Here is a 27048-nt window from a genome sequence, read left to right on the forward strand (position 1 = left end):
ACCTTTTCCCCCACTCTCATACCACCTTAATAACCACAGAGCACCTATGCCATATGCGCTGTGGTAAGGGATTACTTAAGGTGGTATGTGAATGGAGAAAAAGGTTGAGAACCACTGCCCTAAATGTTAATCTCCAGGTTAAGTCTATGGTGAAGGCGGGGAATGCAATGTGGTATTCATATCTAGAGGAATATGATACAAGAACAGGGATATGTTGTTGACATTTTACAAGGCACTGGTGAGTATGGGGGTATAGCTTTGGGCTAAAACACAAAAGTCTGCAGATGCTATGATTGAAGTAATATTCTTTTAATTTCAGGCATCTGCCTACATTTTGCTCATACCTTGATGAAGGGCTCAGGCCCAAAACGTTGGTTATGTGTTCTTTATCTTTGTTCTATAAAGTACATTGTCTGACCTGCTGAGTTTCTCCAGCATTGTGTTTTTATTTTAGTACAGTTTTGGGCTCCTTATTTAAGAAAGGAGGTGCTGGAATTGGAGAGGGTTCAGAAAAGATTCACAAGAATGATTCCTGGAATGATGGGATTAGCATATGAGGAACATTTAAAGGCTCTTGGTCTGAACTCTTTTTGGAGTTCAGAAGAATGAGGAGGGAACCTCATAGATGCCTTTCAAATGTTGAAAGGCCTGGACCGAGTGAATGTGGCAAAGTTGTTTCTCATGGTAGTGAGGCCTTGGACAAGAGATTGGTAGGTTCTTCATTAGCCAGGGAATTACCAGTTATGGAGAAAAGGCTGGGTAGTGGAAAAATGGATCAGCTGATGGTTGAATGGCAGGGAGACTTGAAAGGCTGAATAGCCTATTTCTGCTGTGTCTTAAAAGGACACAACTTCAGGATTGAAGGGCACTTATTTCAAACTGAGATGTAGAGAAATGACTTCAGACAGATAGCGGTTAACCTCTGGAATTTGCTTCCACAGGCAGCTGTGGAGGCCAGGCTGCATTTAAGGCAGAGATTGATGAGTATCAAAGGTTATGGGGAGAGGACAGGGAAAGTGGGGTTGAGTGGGAGAATAGATCAGCTTTGATGGAATGGTGGAGCACACTCGATAGGCCAAATGGCCTACATCTGTTTTTGTATCTTGTGTTTTATGTTCTTACATCATTTCCTTTGGAGTAAAGGAAGTTAGGAAATTCAACCATTATTACTATTGAGAGAATAGGGGGAAAACAAACAAAGATTAAAATTTGAATTTCCCATAAAATAAGATCAGTAAATTTGGAGAATAATTCATTGCTTCACACAGGAAACTCACTACATTTCAAAATAGACAAGATGTTATTGCACATCAAAATGACAACCCTTCATATTTCTTTGCACATCTCCAATGAAATATAGTAGGAAAAGCTAACACAGACTTAAACTATTTGAAATCAGAAATCGGGTTGACCAGATTATTTCAATGACAAACAGTTAAATGAGCAACATCAAATCCCCCTTCCCCCCGCTACCTGCAGCATTTTTATGTTTTAGCAAATATTTCAGTGCCTCCTCTCTTCCACAAATATCCAACTTGAACAAGACCTGTAATTTCCCACCCCCCCCCCCCCCACTAATGAGATTTTATTTGATATATTTTTAATTTGTTCACCTGCATTCCTTTTTTTTCCTGCCCAATTGTTAATCCTGAATCCATTGAGGTCTACTTTCACAAATAAACTCTGAACACTAACCCATTCTGTAACAATATTGCTGACACGGTCAGCAACATTCCTCTCTATATCTTAGTCAATGTTTTTCTTTTAATCAGCCATATATGTCAATAATTTAATTGTTGTAAGAGCTTGTTTCATGCAAAGCGGCAGTGTTTTTGATATGATGAAAATTACTGTAGTTCAAAAGAAAGATTGGCATTACAATATTCAAAAGTGCTTTCCTGCCATAAAGGTCTACACACCCAAATATATATATATAATTCATTATGTTCAAATCAAAAGCTACCGAACATTACAGCACAGAAAACAGGCCCCTCAGTCCTTCTTGTCTGTGCAGAACTATTATTCTGCCTAGTCCCACTGTCCTACCTGCAGTCCACACCCCTCCCATCCATGTACCCGTCCACATTTTTCTCAAATGTGAAAATTGAACCTGCATTCACCACTTCAACTGGAAGCTCATTCCACACTCCCACTACTTTGTGTGAAGAAGTTCCCCCTCATATTCCCCTTAAACATTTCCCCTTTTATCCTTAACCCACGTCCGCTGGTTTGTATCTAACCGAACCTCAGTGGAAAAAGCCTATTTGTGTTTAATCTTTCTATACCACTCAATTTTGTGTACCTCTATCAAATCTCCCCTCATTCTTCTACACTCCAGAGAATAAAGACCTAACCTGTTTAAGCTTTCTCTATAACTCAGTTCCTGAAGTCCCAGCAATATCCTAGTAAATCTTCTCTGCACTCCTTCAATTTTTTTTAAACCTTCCTTGTAGTTAGGTGACCAAAACTGTACACAATATTCCAAATTTGGCCTCCTCATGGTCTTCTACAATTTTACCATAACATCTCAACTCCTATACTCAATAATTATGAAGGCCTATATGACAAAACCCTATCTGCCTGTAATGCTACTTTCAGGGAATTATATATTTGTGTTTCCAGATCTCTTTGTTCTATCACACTCCTCAGTGCCCTACCATTTATTGTGTATGCCTCATGTTGGTCTGTCCTTCCAAAATGCAACACATGCCTGCATTAAATTCCACCTGGAACTAGTTTAAGGAAATAGTGACAATGGCCAGATATCTAATTATTAAGGGTAAAAATTGGCCAGTCAATCCAGGGTGGCATTCCCTCTGTACTGCACCAAGCCACCTTCATTAACACATTAGTTAACGATCATACCAACTGCCTTCATTGACACATTAGTTAACGATCATACCAACTGCCTTCATTGACACATTAGTTAACGATCATACCAACTGCCTTCATTGACACATTAGTTAACGATCATACCAACTGCCTTCATTGACACATTAGTTAACGATCATACCAACTGCCTTCATTGACACATTAGTTAACGATCATACCAACTGCCTTCATTGACACATTAGTTAACGATCATACCAACTGCCTTCATTGACACATTAGTTAACGATCATACCAACTGCCTTCATTGACACATTAGTTAACGATCATACCAACTGCCTTCATTGACACATTAGTTAACGATCATACCAACTGCCTTCATTGACACATTAGTTAACGATCATACCAACTGCCTTCATTGACACATTAGTTAACGATCATACCAACTGCCTTCATTGACACATTAGTTAACGATCATACCAACTGCCTTCATTGACACATTAGTTAACGATCATACCAACTGCCTTCATTGACACATTAGTTAACGATCATACCAACTGCCTTCATTGACACATTAGTTAACGATCATACCAACTGCCTTCATTGACACATTAGTTAACGATCATACCAACTGCCTTCATTGACACATTAGTTAACGATCATACCAACTGCCTTCATTGACACATTAGTTAACGATCATACCAACTGCCTTCATTGACACATTAGTTAACGATCATACCAACTGCCTTCATTGACACATTAGTTAACGATCATACCAACTGCCTTCATTGACACATTAGTTAAGATATACCTACACACAACTGCCTTCATTGACACATTAGTTAACGAACAATACAACGAAGTTCAAGTTCTTTATTACTGCAGCTAAATAGGTGCTTTGTTTCAAAAAAAGGACTTTCAATGATGGACATTGTATTACTATAATTAACAATATACTGGTGACACAAAACATGATCATTTACTGAGAACAAATCAGTGCTCCAATTTACTTTAAAGCAAACACTCCCTTCCAAAAAATAATCCTTTCCCTCAGTACGAAATAATCTTGGAAAATTCGGATCGAATTTGTTTGCACAGTTCTTATATGCAGGATTCTGCATCCTAAACACGATAGTTTAACAGACGTGTGCATTTTGTCGTCCAAATCTTCAACTCCTCCCCCACCCCCACCCCCACCCCCACCCCCACCCCACCCCCACCCCCACCCCACCCCCACCCCACCCCCACCCCACCCCCACCCCACCCCCACCCCACCCCCACCCCACCCCACCCCCACCCCACCCCCACCCCACCCAACTGATAGGAAGATAAAAGAGCATCGTCCATCAACAGTTTGGTCAAATCCACGACTTTGACTCTTCCACTCTGGGCTGCACTTTGATGTGTTTGAGCCCACCCTCCCTCCACAGTGAGCTCGAAGGAACAAATACCATCCATCTGAACCCGGGGCCGGTCAGTTCTCACCCTCTCCTCAGCCCTGCGAGCCAGCACGGAGGGGGAGGCTCGCGCAGGCGCGCAGCACAGCATAGAGGTGAGGGGCGGGAGGGGCGGGGGGAGTGGTCACGTGGTGGGGGGGCTTCGACCAATCAGAATCCCGGCAGGACGACAGACGCCAGCTGAGCAGTGAAAGGTGCTCGGTTTGGCGAGGGGATGGTGGTGCGGAATGAAGGGTGAGTGAGGGCGGATGTGGGGTGGGGGCAGTTGCGCTGCCGATCCCCGCTGCCGATCCCCGCTGCCGGGGCTCTCCGGTCCCTCGTGGCCGTGGGCATTGACCTGCCCCTGATAACGGTCAGGGGGATGAGGCCGGGAGCAGCAATTTGTTCTGGGCGGGTTCTGCGTGAGCTCAAGTCAACGGGGCTGTTTAAGAACTGCTCTAGCCCACACTCTGTTTCGTGGGGATGCGGCTCGAGTGGGTGATGACAGTGCAATAGACAAGCATTTGTAATTGGGGAGCTAAATTCTGAAACGTGGTTATCTGTGTTGGTTCTTATCCATTTCTCAATTCCGATGAGGACTGGAAAGTTTCTCGACTTTCCCGTCAGTGAGAACAGCACCTAATACTTTCCAGTGTTGGTGAACTGAAATTTTCATTTCCGTAGTTTTTTTTAAACCGAATGAGGTCCATGTGGGGATATGTAATTCCACCACTAGGACACCAGGGGGCATCCCGCTGACCTTGTATCTAAAGAAGTCCAGAGCTAGAGTCTCGCCTTCCAGGTTCGTCATCCTTGTATCTAAAGCAGTCCAGGGCTACAGTCTAGCCTTCCAGGTTCGTCTTGCAGAGAGACAAGACCTCTTAGTGTACATATTAGTTTAGTAAAGCTGTCTTACACTCGCACTGCTGGTGTGGTTATTGTCAGTACAATTTAATAAACTAAGAGGTCTTGTCTCTCTGCAAGACAAACCTGAACGCTGCTTCTGCTCCAACGTGCATTCCCGACCACATGGAGACTCTTCCTGAGGAACGGAATCTGGAGACGACTAGCACGCACGTGCTTCCGAGGACGGAGACAGCGAGGAGCCGCTGTACTGGAATCGTGGTGGAATGCAGGGAAGAAGTACGATGGGGCAGGTAAGAAACGGCCGAGAGCACTGCCTGCCCGTGGGTTCGCCGGTACAGGTGCCGCCAACCCTAAACCCCGGTCCGATCAGAAAGGGGCCACTACAAGGCCGGGTGGAAGGATCTCCACAAGTCGTGCTCCCGATTGCCATGTATTGCAGAATTCCCAACCACTCCAGAGCCAGAGAAAGCAGACATCACTACAGTCACTCCCCCAGCAGCACTTTCCCCAGTACCACGGAGATCTTGCACTAGTGCTGGGATCCCCCCCCCAAGCCCGCTGCAAATGTCCCAAAGCCAGAGACTCAGCCAACAGCCCCAAGCACCCAGGTTACTTCTCCAGCAGACACAAGCCCCACAGAGGCTCTACCAGCAGCTCCCAGTACCCCAGGGTCCACCCTTGCTACACCTAAGGGTCCAGAGACTGCGGCTTAGCCATGTGCTGCGACCAGACAGGCTGGAGCTCGAGTCGGCACGCACTTCGGCCGCTGGCAGAGATGCTTTCTGAATTACGTGGAGGGTGCTGAGGCATTGGCTAAAGAGCTATTAATGCTGCTGTTAGATGGACTGTCGCTCTGGACTGCTTTATATACAAGGTTATCATGATGTCCCCTGGTGACCTGGTGGTGTAATTACATATCACCACAGTGCATGTTCTCCAAAACAGCCCATTGGTAAGTGTCCTTTATATAGTAAATTTAAAACTACATAACTAACGTTTCAGATATGCACCCTTAATGAAGGACTCCAGCCCCGAAATGTTGGTTATGTATCTTTGCCCCTTTAATGAAGGACTCCAGCCTCGAAATGTTGCTTGTGTATCTTTGCCCCTTGACCGGAGTTTCTCCAACATTGTTTTTTTTTTACTTTTTTTTAAAACAAATGATAGTTGCTCAGGATCAAAGTTGTCGACCAGTGCTTGGAATAGATTGTAGAAGGCACAAAAAAGTTTTTAGATTGTGGAGGGATTTTTGCTTTTTAATTCGTGAATATCTATCGAGACTCATCTTGTCCTAAACGTTGACAGCTTCTTTCCATGGCCGCTGACCAGCTGGCTTTCCCCCTCCAGTTTCTCATGGTTCTCTTTCTTCTTCAGCAGTTTTTAAACTAGTCTTTTTTTTGACTCATAAAGTGGCATCAAAGGGAAGAAAGTTTGTATGTACTGTCCTATAAGTAGACGTTGTAAAGTACACTTAAAATTGAAAGGGAAACTGATGAGAGAAAAGCACATGATGTCATCTCAGAGTAGATAAATTATGGAAGATCACACATAAGGAAAGAATGTAATGATATGGTACAGTGCTGTTATGTTTGACTGTTAAGGATGTTGCGCTATCTTGTGATTTCATAATGCCTAATAGAACGTCATAGCATAGGAATAGGCCATTTGACCCAAGTTTGCTGATCATACTGCCAATTTAAATTGCTCATCGATCTGCACTTGGGCCATATCCTGTTTAGTTGTGTTTGTTCACAGCGTTCAATGTTGCTATCATATCTGCTTTCCCCACCCCTTGCTTAAATGCTCTGCCCTCTTTAAAACCAGTGTATTGCGCTTAAAAGAGGGGGAATACAATGGTGTGAGGGAGGAGTTAGGAGGTCTCGAGTGGGAAAATGGGCACTGTGGTGGGACAGTTGATGAACGGGAGAAGATTTTCAGAGATTTTTCAGTGCTCAACAAAAATGCATTCCATAAAATCAAGGGCTGTAAGTGTGTGAATAGCCAACGCAAGATTAATGTCAAATGTCGCCATTTATAGTGGGAAATTGGAAGACTGGAAAAGAACCACTAAGCAAGCAACAAAGTAAGTAAAGACTATGAAAGAAAACACAAAATATGAAAATGTTTTAATTTACTGTATATAAAGTGGAAAAAGGAGGCAAAAGTGAGCATAGGTTCCTTGGAACATGATAAGAGGGAATTAATGTTGAATAATGTGGAAAAAGTAGATGCTTTGAATTACTATTTTGTGTCTATCTTTGAATTGGGTGACAAATCTAATGTGCCAAAGAGGGATGTGATGGTAGGTAAAGACGTCAATACAATTGCTATCACTGAAGAGATGGTGTGAGCAAACTTGTGGGCCTGAAGTGGATAAGAGTGAAACACTGAGTCTGCAGATGCTGTGATCGTAGTAAAAACACACAGAAATGCTGGAGGAACTCAGCCAGTCCATAGGATGTAAGCATGTAAGTTCATGGCTAAGCCATCTTCAAGGTAGAAGGAAAAAAACAGGAAGGCATCTGAGTTAAAAAAAAAAACTGGTCAGAAAGTGGGAAGAATTCTTGGAGGAGGAGTCAAAACCAAAAGTTGTGCTAATTGAGGTGAGATTTGATTTTGGTTCCTGAATTAAAGGGGGAGGAAGAATTAAGGGGGGGAGGAGGAGGGAGAATGAAGGTGGAGGAGGAGGGAGAATGAAGGTGGAGGAGGAGGGAGAATGAAGGTGGGGGAGGAGGGAGAACGGAGGGGGGGGCAGGAGGGAGAACGGAGGGGGGGGAGGAGGGAGAACGAAGGGGGGGGGGCAGGAGGGAGAACGAAGGGGGGGGCAGGAGGGAGAACGAAGGGGGGGCAGGAGGGAGAACGAAGGGGGGGCAGGAGGGAGAACGAAGGGGGGGCAGGAGGGAGAACGAAGGGGGGGGCAGGAGGGAGAACGAAGGGGGGGCAGGAGGGAGAACGAAGGGGGGGGCAGGAGGGAGAACGAAGGGGGGGGCAGGAGGGAGAACGAAGGGGGGGCAGGAGGGAGAACGAAGGGGGGGGCAGGAGGGAGAACGAAGGGGGGGGCAGGAGGGAGAACGAAGGGGGGGGCAGGAGGGAGAACGAAGGGGGGGGCAGGAGGGAGAACGAAGGGGGGGGCAGGAGGGAGAACGAAGGGGGGGGCAGGAGGGAGAACGAAGGGGGGGGCAGGAGGGAGAACGAAGGGGGGGGCAGGAGGGAGAACGAAGGGGGGGGCAGGAGGGAGAACGAAGGGGGGGGCAGGAGGGAGAACGAAGGGGGGGGCAGGAGGGAGAACGAAGGGGGGGGCAGGAGGGAGAACGAAGGGGGGGGCAGGAGGGAGAACGAAGGGGGGGGCAGGAGGGAGAACGAAGGGGGGGGGCAGGAGGGAGAACGAAGGGGGGGGCAGGAGGGAGAACGAAGGGGGGGGCAGGAGGGAGAACGAAGGGGGGGCAGGAGGGAGAACGAAGGGGGGGCAGGAGGGAGAACGAAGGGGGGGGCAGGAGGGAGAACGAAGGGGGGAGCAGGAGGGAGAACGAAGGGGGGGGCAGGAGGGAGAACGAAGGGGGGGGCAGGAGGGAGAACGAAGGGGGGGCAGGAGGGAGAACGAAGGGGGGGGGCAGGAGGGAGAACGAAGGGGGGGGCAGGAGGGAGAACGAAGGGGGGGGCAGGAGGGAGAACGAAGGGGGGGGCAGGAGGGAGAACGAAGGGGGGGGCAGGAGGGAGAACGAAGGGGGGGGCAGGAGGGAGAACGAAGGGGGGGGCAGGAGGGAGAACGAAGGGGGGGGCAGGAGGGAGAACGAAGGGGGGGGCAGGAGGGAGAACGAAGGGGGGGGCAGGAGGGAGAACGAAGGGGGGGGCAGGAGGGAGAACGAAGGGGGGGGCAGGAGGGAGAACGAAGGGGGGGGCAGGAGGGAGAACGAAGGGGGGGGCAGGAGGGAGAACGAAGGGGGGGGCAGGAGGGAGAACGAAGGGGGGGGCAGGAGGGAGAACGAAGGGGGGGGCAGGAGGGAGAACGAAGGGGGGGGCAGGAGGGAGAACGAAGGGGGGGGCAGGAGGGAGAACGAAGGGGGGGCAGGAGGGAGAACGAAGGGGGGGCAGGAGGGAGAATGAAGGGGGGGGCAGGAGGGAGAACGAAGGGGGGGGCAGGAGGGAGAACGAAGGGGGGGGCAGGAGGGAGAACGAAGGGGGGGGCAGGAGGGAGAACGAAGGGGGGGCAGGAGGGAGAACGAAGGGGGGGGCAGGAGGGAGAACGAAGGGGGGGGCAGGAGGGAGAACGAAGGGGGGGCAGGAGGGAGAACGAAGGGGGGGGCAGGAGGGAGAACGAAGGGGGGGGCAGGAGGGAGAACGAAGGGGGGGGCAGGAGGGAGAACGAAGGGGGGGCAGGAGGGAGAACGAAGGGGGGGGCAGGAGGGAGAACGAAGGGGGGGGCAGGAGGGAGAACGAAGGGGGGGGCAGGAGGGAGAACGAAGGGGGGGGCAGGAGGGAGAACGAAGGGGGGGGCAGGAGGGAGAACGAAGGGGGGGCAGGAGGGAGAACGAAGGGGGGGGCAGGAGGGAGAACGAAGGGGGGGGCAGGAGGGAGAACGAAGGGGGGGGCAGGAGGGAGAACGAAGGGGGGGGCAGGAGGGAGAACGAAGGGGGGGGCAGGAGGGAGAACGAAGGGGGGGGCAGGAGGGAGAACGAAGGGGGGGCAGGAGGAGGGGGCTCCAAATTTGTAGAAATTTCTCCTATCTTATTTAATTCAATGTCCGCCTAGGATAGTTTTTTTTATAAACAGGGAGACTAAAAATCTTAATTGAGCTGTTTTATAATAATTTTTAAAGTTAGGAAGTTCAGATTTCCATGTTAACTTTTCTAACGACTTCCTTACAATTTTTTCCTTTCCAGAGACATTTCCTAAGTTGTTTACTTAAAACTTTTTTAAAATTGGGATATAGATATAGGCAAAGTTTGAAATAAGTTTTGATTTCTTGGAAAAATATTCATTTTTAGTACAATTAACTCTCCCAATTAATGTAATAGGTAAATTTACCCATCTCTTTAAATCCTCATCTATCTTTTTAAGTATTGGAATATAATTTAATTTATACAAATTTTTCAAATTATTTAATCTTATCTGTCCATTTAAATTGAACTTCTTGTCTCTTGTAGATATTGTGAATAATCTCCTTTTACCAATTCCATTAGTTCAGTTTTATCTCCATTGATTTTGTACCCTGAATTTTTTCCCTATTCTAACAACTGACTATAAAGTCTTGGTAATAATGGTTGTGGTTGTGTTAAATAAACTAATACATCAGCAAAATAATTTTGTGTTCAGTCTGATTTGTTTCAAACTCTTTCAACTGGCGGTCATCTTATTTGTGCAAGTGGCTCTATAGATAAAGCAATGGAAGCTGGTGATCCCTGCCTACTAGATCTAGTTAATTTAAAAGATTGCAATATCTGTCCATTTGTTATTACCTTAGCTTTGGGATTTCTCTATAATGCCTTCATCCAATTTATAAAATTTACACCAAAGCCAAATTTACTTCAAACCTTAAATAGAAAATCCCATTCTAACCAATCTAAGGTTTTTCTGCATCTAAAGCTACTATAACACTCAAATCTTCTTTCTTCTGCACTAAATGTTTTGTACTTAATAACATCACTATATTTTCTGAAGTTTGTCTATTTTTAACGAAACCCATCTAGTCCATATTTATCAATTCAGGAAAGTCATTAATCCTATTTGCTAATACTTTTGCTATAATTTTATAATCAATGTTCAATAAAAATAGGTCTATATGAAACTGGTTTTAATAGGTCTCTATCTTTTAAGAATAATTATAGCCGTGGAAAAAGTTTCTGGAAGATGATGTTCAAAAGCTTGTTCTATTGTTTTCATAAATAATGGAATCAATAAATCTTTATAAAATTCACCTGGGAACTGTTACAAGCTGAGAGGACCCCAAAATCCAGCCGCAATAGATACTCGCCAAGATAAATGGTTACTTAAACAAAAGTTGCTTTTAATTATCTTTAAACATGAAAACAAGATCAAACTCTAACTTATTACTATCAACTACTCAACCTAACCCCCTTCTAATAGTTCAGATCTCACTTCTCTTTCCTCCAAGTTCACTGGATGCAGGCAATTCTTGTACTGTGCACAGAATTTAACATTTATAAATTTCACCAGGTTTTGGTGCTTGAAAGGTAAATGGTTACAGCTCAGGAAGGTTTGTTGTTCCTCAACACAAACTGCTCCCTTTTAATCAGCCACATCAGTGTCTTACTGAAGAAATTTCCCCCTCAGGGTTTTCCAGATGATAACCTCTTCCTTTCAGGTCACCGCAGAATTCCTTTTTGTTTCCCTCATTTCAAGTGAAACATTAGGCAGTCAGTCCTCCCCTCTTGTATGGACCACAAGGGCTTTGACCAGGCTGAATTAAGCTCTCAAAACCAGTCTTCAAAATGAATATCTGAATAAAAAGGAGGGGGAAGGAAGAGGTGGGGGAGGAGCGAGGCCAGCAGGTAAGATGTTATAGGTGGATAAAGGTGGGAGGGTAGAATAGAAAAAAGCTGTTCAATGAAAGGGGAAGAGGGTTGAAGGTAGCTCTCTGATAGAAAGGGGGTGGGGAGCTGAAAGAAAGAAGACTAGGATAGAGAAAGCTATACTTGTTGGGTTGGAGGGTTGTGGGTCAGTGGTGAGGGGGTTAATAGGAATTGGAGGTCAGTTAATGCCACCTGGTTGGAGAGTGCCAAGAAAGAATGAGGTTGTTGTTCTTCCAATTTGCCGGTGGCCTCTGTTTGGCAGAACATGTACTTTTTTTTTCTTTCTCTGTTCTGATGAATTTAATTCCCATTGAACAAGAATAACTAAGTTTTTTAAAAGAAAATATTTGTTTTTGTACTGATATTTTACTAATGGGGAAAGATATTTTTAGAAAAGTTTAAGTTATGTGAACACTAACAAGATTTGCCATGACACTCCTTTAAAATGTTTTGGAACCGTAACATTAGAACTTGGCTGTGGGACTGTGGAATCTAGTTAGCTTGAAGAATCCGATTTCTAGTTCACTACAAATTTCAAGCTCTTGTGTATTGAGAAGCTTTTCGTACTAAGCTTCTGTAAATTGTGATTGAATTGGACTACAGCGTATAGGCAAAGCCCATTTGAAGTTTTCAACTCAAGCATTTAATTTTTCCAATTATTCTTGTTTGAACAATTCAGGTATAACTGATCTGAATTTCAAGTACTGTTTTATAGGATGATTATTCCTTAACTGGATATGAAATGGCCAGCATTAACGATATTTGGCAATTAGCTGTATTAATGATGGTGTGGAAGCTGTTCTTGGTGAACACTATGGGGCCATGATTCAAATATCCAGAGACTCTCTGGACTCAATGGCCTAAATCTGTTTCTGCATCTTCTGGTCTTGTTTGTAAATCTTCATCCATTATTAAATTCAGATTATTTGCCTCACTATTTAAAAACTTTTAATGCTGTTTTTTGTTTGCCCTTCCACACCTGGTTTGACTACATGATAGACAATGCACAGTTTATGGAATATATATATTTGTGAATTTATTTTTGGGAACTTTTGAAAATTCTGCAGTAAAATTTGTGTTGAATATAATGGTGATCCATGGGTCTGTGGTAGCACAACCTTGAATCACAAACCTGAGTTCAACCTTGAGCAGTTTAGCATTAAAAAGTCATTCTATAGTTTTTTTTCTGTCAAGATATCAACTGCAGATTTTTTGTCTTTTATCAGTCTATGTAAATGACCACTTTTTAAAAAAAGTGTAATTTCTTCTATTCAACCCTGCACAATAGATGAAACAGATGGGTTGATGAATCATTTTCTTTTCCAAGGACCTTTATAATTGGCAATTTTTTGTTTTCTATTTCACAATGGTGTTTAATTAGCTTTAAAGTCCTTTGGGATGGCTTTTGGTTACATTCCTACTAATGGTCAACACACCATTTAGCACAACTCTGTTATAGCGCCATTGATTGGGATCGGGGTTCAAATCCCGTACTGTCTGTAAGGTGCTACAAACTGCGCGTCAAGAGTAGAAAATGAACCAGACAGTGTTTATTTTAAAACATTATTATTTGTAACTCTTAAACTAGTCTTAACTTTTAAATTATCATTAACACTAAATCTGTCCCTAACTATGCACAGGTGTGCGCGCATGTGGGGTTTTGTGGGGGGGGAGGGAGGTATGTGAGTGTGTGTGATACCCAAACCATTGCTACCCAGGCCAGAATCTAGAAAGTTACTTCAAAGTTCAGTCTTTTAAATTCACTGTTGAAGAGAAGGCCTTTGAACTTTGATGCCCAGAATTAATTATGAACTGTTGGTCACAATCAGAATGAAGCGCTTTTGCTTCCCAAAAGACTCTCCTGGCAGAGGTCAGTCCATCGAAAAGGCCCAGTCATTCACAGAGCATGCTTTGCTCTGAATTCTACAAAATGGCTGGCCACAAGAACTGCTTCAAAAAGTTTTTTTGTCTTCAGTCAGAATGGTTCTCCCTTGGAAAATCACAATTTACCGAATCTGGAACAGACTGTGACAAGCCTTCTCTCAGTTCTTCCAATATATCAAATTGTTGCTGGGCTATGATGTGTTGTAAAGGAGCTTATGTTAAATGTTACTGTGACCATTTAGTGCCTCCTGTCTATACTATCCCTTACAGTGAAAATCTAAAACGGGAGCTCATAATAAAGAAGTTCGTATGTTAGACCCATATCTGCATGGGTTTTCCCTGGGGGCTCTGGTTTCCTCCCACCCTCCAAAACATACAGGGGTGTAGGCCAATTGGCTATGATAGGGCCCCACAGATGCGTGGGCCAAAAAGGACTGTTACTGAGCTATATGTCTTTACAAAGTTGCCGGGACATATCCAACAATGACCCTATCTAGCCCTGCTCTCTTGCTTCCTGAAATTCCTCAAGTGTCCCACTTTATCTTCACCTTCTCATTACCCTTTAATAACATTGACAATCCTGATCAATTTCCAGATATTCACTAAATCTTTTTCCACCCCACTTCCAATAATTTGATGTGCAAATTTCTGTGATGTTTCATCTTTTGCTAACTATGACATCAAATAAAATGCTGGTCATCATCTTCACCTGACCACAAATTTTTGCATTACCACCTGTGTTTAGCATGAATTCTACCAAGTTACATTAAATTCACCACACCCACTCACCCCCCCCAAAAAAAAACCCTTCCACTTGGACTCTGTCTGCTCTGCTACCTAAATGTTCTCAACCTTGTCATTGGGTCTCATGACTTTGCCACCCCCAACCTTTACAATAATGCATTCCATTGCACTCTCCACTCAATTTATTTGACTTCCTTTTCCTTAAACTGATTATTGTCCATGCCATCATTTATCTCCTTGGTCAGATGGTATTTCTGGGCACAAGATAAATATTATTCTTTGCCATCTTGACATCAGCTTCAAAGATCCACATCTTTGCCTTGCCCAATCTTTTCATCTCCCTCATGAACACTTAACCATTTACGGAGCGGAAACAGGCCATGTTGGCCTTTCGAGTCCGCACCGGTTCACTGATTTTGTGCGCCTTTAAAGTTCTTCTTTGTAACTTGCATCCATTTAAGGTTTTTATTCTTTTAGCTGACCTCAGCAGCATTTAATATTATTTTCCATCCTTTTAAGAATTTAAAAAATTTAAAAAAAAATTTTTCACACTATGAACCATATCAATCAAAATACACACAAACATTTCCCTCTTGAATATACTCAGTGGCATTTTCTCCCCTTTTTTCCCCCCATCCTTTTAAGAATTTGAAGTCTTTTTATTCTGAAATTATCCTGGTTGGAAGATGTGCATTATGCAAAGAATTAACGTGTTTGGACATGGCTGTGCCTGGACATTTGTCCATCTAAGCTGACTATGGCCTAGTTGATGGTAAACTTTTGGCCTTGCCTAAACCAGCCTTCACTTGATATGGTTTGACTTCTATATTTGGATATATTTTGAGCAAAGCAAATCGTCCTTGTGTGTTAGAATTTGCTATGATTTTGTGAAACACTCTTTTTAAAATGGGAAGTAATATTAAATGGTTTGAAGAATATTGTTTGGTATTGTGCAGAATGTGACCTGATTTTGATGTGGTCTTACCTGTTGAATTTGAAACTGGCTAAATGCTATAATATTGCCCTTTTCTAATTCTGTGTGCTTAATGTAAATTTTGTTTGGTCAACAATGACCAAAGTGGGTGAGAAAGATTAATTTTGTTTTTCATTTAAAGGATACATTTAAAGCAGTTTTTACAAACTTCGAGCATTTAATTTAAAACCTCCATTTCAAAATGGATGATACTGAATTGAGCCATGTCCTGAGCTACCATGTCAGCCGCCCAGTTTTCAATGAGGAATCTTTCAGAGCTCACCTAAATAAGCGGGAAAAACGAAAGTCATCAATAAAAGAAAAGTTTCTGCAGTATTTTCGGTAAGTTTTGAGAATACAGTACTGTATATTTTTATGATTTTTTTTTGCAAACTGAAATGGGGCTAACATTACTCAAAATGGTTTGTCTTGCTGGTGTCTTTTCCCTTGCCTTTCACTCTCCAATGAACCAAAAATTGACTTATCCATGATTCGGCTTCCACAATTCTGTAGGGGAGGGAATTACAAATATTTGAGCTGAGCTGATAGAAGAAATTCCTAATCTATTTTGAGCAAGTGATCCCTTATTCTGAAGCTATCCTTGATTTGGGAATCCTCTTAGCATCAACCATGTCAAATACTCAGTGCATCTTGAATGTTCCAACAAGGCTACCTTTTTCCTGTAATGCCAAAAAGTATGGACTTGCTCTTTTCATTGGATTCCTGGGATGCAAGGGAATGTCTTGTAAGGTGCTGAACTGCTTCCCATGCAAGCATATTTCCCACTTTAATAAGGGGAGCAAAACATGTGCACAGTACTCTTGAAGTCACTACCAAAAGATGCCTCTGCAATGTACTCTTCCATTAACAAAAAAAAACCCACACTTGGTTTGTAAATGAGAGACTGCAGATGCCGGAAAACTGGAGCAACAACCAAAATACTGGAGGAAGTTAGCATAGAGGGCAATAGTCAAACCCCTTCATCAGAAATAGCAAGAAATGGGAGATGCCTGAATAAAAAGGTGTGGGGAGGGAGGAGAAACACAGGTTATAGGTGAATACAGGTTGGGGGAAGAAATGGAAAAGAAGCAAGAAGCTCAAAAGTGATGAGAAAAAGAGGTAGAACAAAAACATTTAATTGGTGTTCCTGACCACTTGTACAAACTGACATTGTGTTTTGTGTTCAAAGATGCCCAATCTGGGTTGGTACACCCTGTATTCTCTTTTTAAATAACTTTTTTTGTTCTTCCTACCAAAGTGGATAATCTCATGATATACTCCACTGGGAAGGCATTTTCCTGCTCACCTAACTAATCTCTCTTTGCAGACTTTAGTCATTTTTTAAATCGGCAAACTTGTCTATTACAGTCTTAATATATAATTTAATATAGACAAATAAGAGAGCCAGGTGTTGATTGTTGTGCCAGTCTGTTTGATACAGGTTATCAACCTGAAAATGATCTATTTATCCATAAACAAACTTGCTACCTATGCTAAAATTTTATTCCAAATGCTATGAACTCTTACCTTGTGCAGTAATCCTTTATAAGGCACTTTTTCAAAAAGGGGCTGGAAATCTAAATGGCAACAGTTACTTATCTGCATTTATCCACCCTGTTTGTTACTACTTTAAAATGTTTAATTTATAGGACTGCTTTCTTTTCAGAAAAAACATGTTGACTATTGGTTTCTATTGTGATTTCTAAATTTCTTGCTATTGTTTCCTGAATTCATTCCTGCATTTTTCCAATTAAAAAGCTAACTAGCTAATGGTTTGCTGTTTTCTGGGATTTTTTAAAAATAAGAGTGTTGTACTTGCAAATTAGATTTGACTTCTATTGAAGTTTATTAGAACTTAACTGTAACCCAGCAAGTTATTTTCAGACCCAAGGAAGACCCATTAGGTTCAGAGAATTGATCATTGTTCATTTTTAAAATTTTTCCTATATCTTGTCGTCTAACTTTCTAGCTTGGCTATTGTTGCCTGATTAAATGGAAAATTGTAGCTTTTTATCAAAAAGCATTTTTCCTTTGAGTGATCTTCCTAAAGAAGTTAATTCTGTGATTATTATTTTTAAATGGTTTAATCTTATTCCTTTCCATCTAACATTGTCTATGAATCTAAATGGAAAATTAAGTTTTCAACTAATAATGACAAAAGTAAGTTTTGATGGACTATTTACCAAATATTAATCAAGTGATTGAAGTCTTTTGGTATTGTGTGGCAGGATGCATTTTCAACCTTTTACAATTAATCGAAGTATTGCTTCTTCATTTTGCTTTCTGCAGTTGTTCAACCGTAAAAGCTAAGGCAAAACTCTTCAGCTTTATTCCCATTCTGCTATGGCTACCCAGTTACCCAATCAAGGAATATATATTAGGAGATGTAATTTCTGGTTTGAGCACTGGAGTGATGCAGCTACCTCAAAGTAATTATGAATATTATTTTCTACTTGTGTTTTGAGATTAAATATTTTCTGCGTGCCTTGCTCATTTGATTTTAGGATGCTGCCCACACTACATCTCTACGAGTTATTGCATACTCCATAATTCACTGCATCGTTGTGGTAGGAAAGAATTTAAGGAATATTAGAGCGCAGAGAGAAGAAATATTTTTTAAAATGAGCATCTTCAATATCCTATTTCTCCAGTCACTGGCTTTTCATTTCAGTTACCAATCTGCTCAATTGTATCCTTGCCTCCATTTTGCTTGAAGCCTTTTTTAAAATGACAAGTCCAAATGTTAGGTGCAGCACTCATCTGGAAAATGGGAAGAAAAGCAGGAAACAAAAAGTAGCAGGAGTAGGCCATTTTCTCTTTCCAGTCTGCACAGCCCATCAATAGATCTGATCTTCCTCATTCAGTATTCTGTTCATCTTTTCCCATTAACCCTTGATCCCTCCACCCAAAAAATATCTAATAGCTTGAATGATTCTAATTGCTTTGTATGGTAGAAACTTTTATTTGCATGTTCTATGGGAAGAAATTTTTTCTTCATTTACTTTTCTAATCCATAGACTGATCTTTGGTGTTGGACCTCCCAAGCATTGGGGACATCCTTCCTGTGACTAATTCATCCAGTCCCATTAGAAGCTTTAATTTTCTGAGGTGCATAGTATTTTTTTAATCTCTGGTGAAAATACTGTATACCTAATGAACCAATCCCCCTCCATCAGCCTTGGCATGTTGCCCATCAATTATGTCTCTTTGTATTTTCCTTTTCCTCCATATGATCGTGAATAGCTAAGCTTGTTCTCTAAGTCTAAGATTTTAGGAATTGCAGGTAATAAAACAAAAAAAATCCGTGTTTGTTGGGAGAGATGTGAGACCAAATAGTTTATTCCTACATTTTTGTTCTATTCTTTTTTTCTAAGTTCTTGAGTGAACAATCCTCTGCCATTCCTCATGACTGTCTCACTAAGCAATAGGACTTTTAAATTTCTTCACTCTTCATTCCAACATGATGTACATAGCCCTTTAATCCAAGGTAATCATTTTCTAATTTGAGTATTCACTGTTCTTTCTTGTTTTGGGCACTATAGGTGGAAAACAGCATCTCTGCATCCGCCCATCCAGAAACTTAGTTCAGTGATAGGTTCTCATTTTTCTAAATTTTCAAACTTTTGTTCTGTTACAATCCTCCTTGTGGCAATTTATCAAGTATGTTTTGAAAGTCCAGTGATAGTCATTGGTTTCTCTATATCTCCTCTGCCAGTTTCTTCATCACAAAGCTTCCTCAGATTGACATGCATGTATGATAGACCAGCATTTTTCTGCCAACTCTGTAGTTTCCTTTTTGTCTTGTCCTTCCTTGTCACTATTTGGGGGCCCTAAATAGCCTTTCCAAATGAAGCAAGAGTCATCTACAGTATCTGGTGCGGCCTTCTCTACATCAGAGTGACAAGAAGCAGACTGGGAGATTGCTTCGCTGAGCACCTTCGTTCGGTCCGCATCAGTGACAAAGATCTCCCAGTGACCATCCATTTCAATTCTATGCCCCACTCCCACACTGACACGTCAGTCACGGCCTCGTATCCTGCCAAGCCGAGACCACCTGTAAATTGGAGGAGCAGCACCTCGTTTTTGTCTGCACTCTCCATCTGGATGGCATTAACATTGGCAATCTCCAGTTTCTGCTAACCTACTCCCCATTCCCACTTCTCCATCCTTCTGACTTCAATCCTCCAGCTCTCTACCCCCTTCCCTCTCCATTCACAGAGCCAACCACTCTCCCATTGTTGCTGGTATGCCCTCCCTTATCCACTTATTACCTCCTGCCTGTGAAACTGTGCCCCCCCACCTCTATTTTGTTTGGGGGTGACTACTGATATTTTATTCATACCTTGATGAAGGGCTCAAGCCCAAAATGATTATGTATCTTTTATCTTTGCTATAAAAAGTACACTGTTTGACCTAGGAGTTTCTCCAGCTCTGTGTTTTTACTTCAATCATGGTGTTTGCAGATTTTTGTGTTTACTCATCACGTGTCCTTGGGATCATTTCAATGACTTGAAGAAACAAACTTTTTTGCTTTATTAGTGTATCCTTCAGATGGCCACATGTCAGTTCTATAACTGAAATATTAATATATGCACGAGGTTGATTGGAACTATTGAACACCATTATTCCATTATAAATAAGATTGAGCAAGTTATTATTTCTTTAATTAAGAGCTATCACAATTTTTATTGAACAATTTGCAATAAAAGCTATTTTATCAGGCATTGGTTGATCAAAAATAAGCTACTCTCCCCACGTCGCATTATCTCTTCAATGAACCTATGCTACAATCTTGCCGTCTCTACCTCCTTATTTTAGGCAAAACCTTTAAAGTTAGTTGTGTTAGTTTTTCAATTGTAATCTTAAAAATTACCTGGGGCATGGCCAAATTTCCATTTATTAGAAGGGATTAATATAATGAATCCTTAGTCAATCTTAAATTTCCAAAATCTAACTGTGTGAACAATTTGTGATTCGTGACCATTGACTTTTTGTCTTTTTATGTCATGGTTCTTGCTTAAATAACTCCAGCAGTACTTTCCATTCTCTCTTTTTAGGTTTGGCATATGCCATTTTGGCAAGTGTTCCCCCTGTGTTTGGGCTCTATACTTCATTTTTTCCAGTTCTATTATACATGGTATTTGGGACATCAAGACACGTGTCTGTTGGTATGTTATAATTGTCTAAATATTTAATGGATGCCAGATGGCAAAAAGTTTTATTTTTAAATGAATGGAGGCTTTAATATTGAAAATGTCATTGGTAAACTGTTCCAGAAATGTAACTTTTTGTAAATTGAGAAATAATTAGTGTCAAACACTTCTACATCTCCGGGTCTCGGGTCTTATTTATGTTAGTTGCTTCTTCCAAGTCTGAATTTTCTCTTTTTTTTCCCCAAATGCACAGGTAGTTAGTTCCCACATTCCACAATAAAGAGATCAAAGGCAAATTATGTGACTATTTCATGGAGCTCATCTCTTTGGTCTGAAATCGTGATCCCAAGATGCTAATCATTATAAAAATAATTTTAGTTCTCTGCCTAGGCTTATAATGGCTTTGTTTGTCTTAAAAAAAAGTTTAATTCGTACATTATTTTTTCAATTGTATATGTATTTTCCTTACAAAAAATGGCAGCAGTTATTTATGGCTGGTTATTTTCAGCTTTTTTTTTCCTCCATTCCATTATGCGTTTAATGCATAATGGTGGTTTGTTGGAGATGGCATTACTCTCCGATGGTTCTTAGCATAATTCACACCCTCATTGTGTGCTGAGTTCTCTGTAATATTTTGTACCTTTTTAATTCAGTTAAGTGTACTGCTGTAGTTTTTATAAAGTATCCATCAGCTGCTCAAGTAAGAATTTAAATGTACAAGTTCATTGTACAATGTATATGACAAATGTTATTAATCATGCCATCTGCCATGTTAGATATTTTCTCAGTCCTTTCAGATAGGCTTGAAATTTTTTAATTTTTTTAAATTTTTCACACTATGAACCATACTAACCAAAACCTCTCCCTCTTGAATAGACACAGTGTCATTTTCTCCCCTTTTTCCCCCGACCCAGTCAACGTTCAACCTATATGATACATTAAGCCCATTAAACAATGTCATCACACAATGAAAATAAACAAGAAATTTGTGTCTTCTACTTTACATACTGGGTCAGTTCATTTCGTCTTCTTCTCCTTCTGTCATTTTAGGCAGTAGAGGTCCGCGGTAGGACTTCTCTGTTGTGTTCCATGTACGGTTCCCAAATTTGTTCGAATACTGTGATGTTATTTCTTAAATTATGCTTGAAATTGAAGGATTATGTCACACAACTGCTAAGGAATGTGGCTTGCTTCTCATTTCCATTCCCTCCAACTGGAGGCCAGGTGGAAATGGTCCCAGTACCTAGCAACCCATGAAATGAGGACTAGTTGGAACTTTAAGCCAAGATGATCATCTCTGATACCTGCACCATTATTTTCAACATAGCAAAGGCTCAAAGCTGAAGATGGAAGGCTTATCTTTGTGACTCCATAATCTAATTGGAGAGTGTTTGGAGTATCATCCATTATTAGGATTTCATTGTAGCTGTATTGTAGAGTAGATGGACCCAATTACAGCTCTATTCTCTGGAAAGATTGCTTTGGGATATTCTGTTATTCTAGTCCAGACTAGTGAGACAATTCCAACAAAAAACTTGAATTTGTCCCGAAACACCGCAAGTAGCAAAGTGGAGCTAGAGCCTTATTACACCAAAACAATTGAGTCAGGTATTGTGCAGAATCTTATAGTTAACATTTAATAAAGATGTAGTGTGCTCATTTCTGACTTTTGCCTTTCCTGTTTTATTTGTAGATATGATACCTTTCCCTGAGGCCTATAGCTCCTATCACTTTCACTGGTTGAGGGCTTGTCTAGTTCCACAGAGCAGAGTACAACAATAACTGTAACCTTTTGTTGTCCGAAGAAACTGGACTACGTCCAAAATCGGGATCTTAGTGTATACATTTCTAACTTTTCCCTCTGTTCTGAAAATGGCCACTTTACTGGAGGTGTTATCTCTTTCTCTGTGCATAAATGTTGCCTGATCATGCCAGCATTAACAGCATTTTGTTCCTTATTGTCTATTTTATTCTCTAGCAGTACAGAAATATAATTGGAGAGACTTAATCCCCCTTGTGAGTTTTCAATGTCAGGTAATTGGGTGATATTTTGAAGGTTCTGGATCCAAGTGATTCCAAAAAATAATTTTGCAGAAGTACAAGAAGGTGCTTCTTATAATTGAGACCTTTTAAAATTATTTTTTCTATCCTAGGAACTTTTGCAGTTATCAGTCTAATGGTTGGTGGAGTGGCTATCAAACTTGTCCCAGATGACATGTTTGTGGATTCCTTGAACGTAACTAATGACTCTCTGGCACTTTCAGAAAGAGATGCAATGAGAATTAATGTAGCAGCAGCGACAGCTTTCTTAACAGGAATTCTGCAGGTAACAAAATAATAGAAAAAAAATGATGAAAAGTGCAGCATAAACTTTATATCATGTTTCACTGAGCCATTGATATTTGTATATTGGAATTATCAATGACTGAGAACCAAAATTTGTAGTTGCAGTGGATGAAATTATAGGAATCAATTATTCTGATTTATGTCATTCCCCTGTTTAAAAACTGCAAGTGTGCAACACTGGTGCAGGGAAATGAATTCTACAAATGACATCTCTTCTACTTAACGTCTAGTTTATCGCCATCCAACCATTATTTCTTTTCTTGAGCAGCTTTGCCTTGGACTTCTCCATTTTGGGTTTGTTGTTGTTTACCTCACAGACCCTATAGTAAGAGGGTTCACCACAGCTGCAGCTGTACACGTCATTGTGTCTCAGTTAAAATATTTTTTGGGCATCAAAACTCAAAGATATAGTGGACCGCTGTCAGTAATTTATGTAAGTATGTCAGTTGGATGCCTTTCTATTAAACATGGACATGTTGATTTGTACATGGAATTTAAATGGTTTTGCTCCAAATTCTAATTTAACATGATCGATCAGCTATTTTGTTGGTTCAACAATCTGTTCTTTTGTTGCTACTACTTTTTAAATACTCTGCATTATTGAGCTTCCACCTTGCCAAAAATTGACACCTTGCGCCAGAGGTAAATCTAATTGTAATAGGCAATTATTTTCTCTTCTGAAACTTCTAGGGGCAAAATCATTAGGAATTAGTTAAAACTAAAATTAGTTTCAATTTTGCATTATTGGTTTTTATTTTCTGTTTATAGTCCTTTCTTGCTGTGTGCAAAAGTATTAAGGAAACCAATGTAGCAACGATAATTGTCGGAGGAATTTGTGTGGTGATCTTGTTTGGAGTGAAAGAAGTGAATGCTCGTTGCAAAGATAGATTTGTTGCACCCATTCCTGTGGAGCTTATTGTGGTAAGTCGAATGATTTTTTTTTTTAATTCACATTTGAGAATAAGGAAAGATGATTTTGATTTACTGAAATGTGATCTGAAGACTGACTGGAAGCAGATTCATTGAGAAAGGTAATAAATACTTGATGTGGGCATGAAAATATTAATTGGATTGGGCTACAGCTGAAAAGGAAGTGATCATCGTTCTGGTTTGGTGACTTTACATCAGAAGTACAGGGTTTTGGGAGAAGCACAGAATATTGTTGAACAGTTGGTTAGCTCTTCCAAGAGATCTGAAGAGCTATCTGGTGAATACTAAAGCAAAGTATTCATTTAGGATTTCCTGTGCTACATTTTGTCTACTCTTCTTGTCCATGGTTACGCTGAGGATCAGGGAGTAGTGGTCATTTTCACTGAAATTCTCCCACACAGAAAGATCTGTTACCTGACCAGGTTTGTTACCTAGTTCTAGATCCTGTCTGGCCTCCCCTCTCGATGGCTTGTCCATGAATTGTCAGGAATCCTTCTTTGATACATCTGACAAATTCTGTACCATCTATCCTTGCAGTAAAGAGGTGCCAGTCGATATTTGGCAAGTTGAAGTCTCCCATTACCAACCCTGTTATTTCTCACCAATCCAAAATCTGCCTCTTTATCTGGTCCTTATTGTCCTGCTATTTGGGGGCTAATAAACTGTTCCTGTTCTGATTTTTACCCACACTGATTCAGTTAACAATCCCTTTCTGCAACTCCCTGAGAGTAATGCTACTCCAAACCCACCCCCTTTTTTTTTTACCTCTCATCCTATCTCTTTTTCCATCCCCGTCAAACTAGTTTAAACCCCCACAAAGCAATGCTAGCAAGCCTTCGCACAAGTATATTAATCCTCCAGTTTAGATACAAACTCTCCTGCTTGGAGAGGCAAATGATCCAGAAATCTGAATCCCTCTCCTGCATTATCCTCCTATTTCTAACCTCATTGATATCTTGAGATCACAACTCTGGAGGTCCTATCCTTCAACAAAGCACCTAACTCCCTGAACTCGTTTTGCAGGACCCCATCACCCTTCCTACCCACATCATTAGTTCCTACCCATACTTTGACATCTGGGTGCTCATACTTTCTCTTGAGAATGACATCAATTCTATCTGACATCATGGACCCTTGGACCTGGAGGCGATTCTTGATCTCTTTCACAGATCCTTTTATCTGTTCCCCTCAATGAAATTGCCTATCTTCAACTCACTTTCTCCTCTTGACCCATTTTGGCCACAAGGCCAGCCTGTACTAGAGATCTAACTGGCATGGCTTGTCCTTCATAGGTTGTCCAAAATGGTATGTGTTTTATTGAGGGGAATGGCCACAGGGATACCCAGCCCTGACTGCCTGTTCACTTTCCATCTCCTGACTGTCATCTAGCTCCCTTCCTTTTGCTTCCTGGGTGTGACTGTGTCCCTATAACTCTTATGTATCACCCCCTCAGCCTCCCAAATGTTCTGGCATTCATTCAACTTGGCTTCAATTCTCTGGCACTGTAAGGAACTGCAACTGGATCCACCTCACAGATGAAGTCATCAGGGCTACTGTTGGCTTCCCCAGCTATCTACATTCTGGAAAAGGAGCATGTCCTTGCCCTGGCTGCCATTCACAACTGTCTATGAAATAGAGAGAAAGAAACAAGAAGAACCTTTTCTTGCATGTGCCTTCTTTCTGAACCCTTTTTGTTACTCAATAGGGTTATCTTCTCCTCAGCTCCTGCATCACCACCTCAACTTTTTCTAGCCAAAGTCTCAGCTCTAACCTGCTCCAACTCTGGCCCACTGGAAAGGAACATCAACAGTCTCCTCACCTCTTTAAACAAGCCTGCTCTCTCGCTCTGACTCTTGTTTGCTGGAATTATACTCTATAATTCTTTGCAGTTTTTGGAGTGAAAGTTGAATCCATACATTTGAGTCCAGTTGATGCATAATGACACTTTGGGTTCAGAGCAACATCTGGTCCAAAATGTATTCAAAGTATTGATTTTTAAAGCATGTTTTGTTTTCTTTTAGGTCATTATTAGTACTGGTGTTTCTGCTGGGATAAACCTCGCTGGGAATTACGAAGTAGATGTTGTTGGATATATACCCACAGGGTATGATGAATAATTACTTGAGCTATTCATTCTCTTCAATGAGATCTAAAGTTTACAGCAATCTGATTTTGCGTGTATGGATGAAATTGGTGTTTTTTTTTCCCCTGCTTTAATGTGTCCTACTATATCTGTTAATTTTAATGAATGTCTTGTGGAAGTTTTCCTTGGTGTTCCACTTTGCCCATCTGTAAATACCTGGTTACTCCAGTATTTATGCATTTAAATACTTCTGCATTGCCTTTGTCTCCTTCAGAAATGAATAGAGGCAATTAATAGAAATGAGAAAGATAATTGGTTAATACAGTATTCTGTGAACCAAGTATTTGCTTCGACTTGGTGCTGATCAAACTTATCGATTAAATAAAGGAATTAAGAACATTATGCACTTCTTAATACTTTCCTAGTTTTAATACTGAGGGAAAAATTAGGATATTTAAACTTTTATAGGAATTGCAGGAACAGTCTGTTTATTGAGTTAACTGTTGGCAATTGGCCACACGTGTTTCCATGTTATGACAAGAGCATCATTGGTCTCAGAACTTGGGAGCTGAGCGGCTAATGTTCATACACGTTTTACCCTTTCAGATTGAGGACTCCTGTTCTTCCTGACCTCAGTCTACTCTCTGCGGTACTTGCTGATTCTGTGGCAATTGCAGTAGTTGCATTTTCCATGACCATATCAATGGGGAAGATATTTGCTCTGAAACATGGTTACACTGTGAATGGTAATCAGGTAATGTATCCAATATTCACCTCTCGCTGTTTCTGTGGTTAATGTTAGGGTCATTTTAATCTGAAAATAATCAGTGACTTGAAGCCTTTCTGAATTTGTTTGCGAGTTCTTCCAGCATTAAAGTCTAAAAATAATTTCAGAAATGACAAGCAAATTTGCCGTGCAAATTTATATTCTGCAACTATTACTTGGATCAGCTGATGAGAATTATTCCCAACCGACCACTTCTGATGCTGCGATTCTTGTTTGTAGCCACAGAGAACTCTGAAGTTCGAACCCTAACTGCAGAATTGGCCACAGTGTGCACAGAAACCATAAACGCAAAGCTCCATTCCCCCCTCACATGTTGTTCTCATTCAAATCTGATCTCGGGGGTCAGTGGGGGCCTTATCCCAAACCATTTGCACAAGATCCTTGGGATTAATGCCGTTTCATGGAAACTATTTTTATTCTTTGAAGCACTTATTTGGAGATTCCTTCTATTGCGTCAGCGCCTATAAAATCTGTTCTGGAAACTTC

The 27048-nt window shown here is 41.4% G+C and overlaps 1 protein-coding gene across 8 annotated transcripts in view; it reads left to right on the plus strand.

Annotated features, from left to right (window-relative positions):
- Positions 1 to 4215: 4215 nt before the first annotated feature.
- Positions 4216 to 27048, plus strand: part of slc26a5 (solute carrier family 26 member 5) — a 47628-nt gene continuing 24795 nt past the window's right edge. The window contains exons 1-10 of one of the 8 annotated variants that reach the window (XM_069909915.1): positions 4447 to 4520; positions 5250 to 5422; positions 15406 to 15605; positions 17553 to 17692; positions 20321 to 20431; positions 22570 to 22742; positions 23031 to 23195; positions 23531 to 23683; positions 25714 to 25796; positions 26382 to 26529. In XM_069909915.1, coding sequence (XP_069766016.1) covers positions 15466 to 15605; positions 17553 to 17692; positions 20321 to 20431; positions 22570 to 22742; positions 23031 to 23195; positions 23531 to 23683; positions 25714 to 25796; positions 26382 to 26529 — 1113 coding nt within the window. In that variant the 5' untranslated portion in view covers positions 4447 to 4520; positions 5250 to 5422; positions 15406 to 15465. Of the gene's footprint in view, positions 4382 to 4436; positions 4521 to 5249; positions 5423 to 6901; positions 7216 to 15405; positions 15606 to 17552; positions 17693 to 20297; positions 20432 to 22569; positions 22743 to 23030; positions 23196 to 23530; positions 23684 to 25713; positions 25797 to 26381; positions 26530 to 27048 lie in introns of those variants that run through there. The other 7 variants (XM_069909914.1, XM_069909916.1, XM_069909913.1 and 4 more) reach the window with 7 other exon arrangements.

The sequence above is a fragment of the Narcine bancroftii genome, chromosome 13 (assembly GCF_036971445.1).
Source record: "Narcine bancroftii isolate sNarBan1 chromosome 13, sNarBan1.hap1, whole genome shotgun sequence".
NCBI lineage: Eukaryota > Metazoa > Chordata > Chondrichthyes > Torpediniformes > Narcinidae > Narcine > Narcine bancroftii.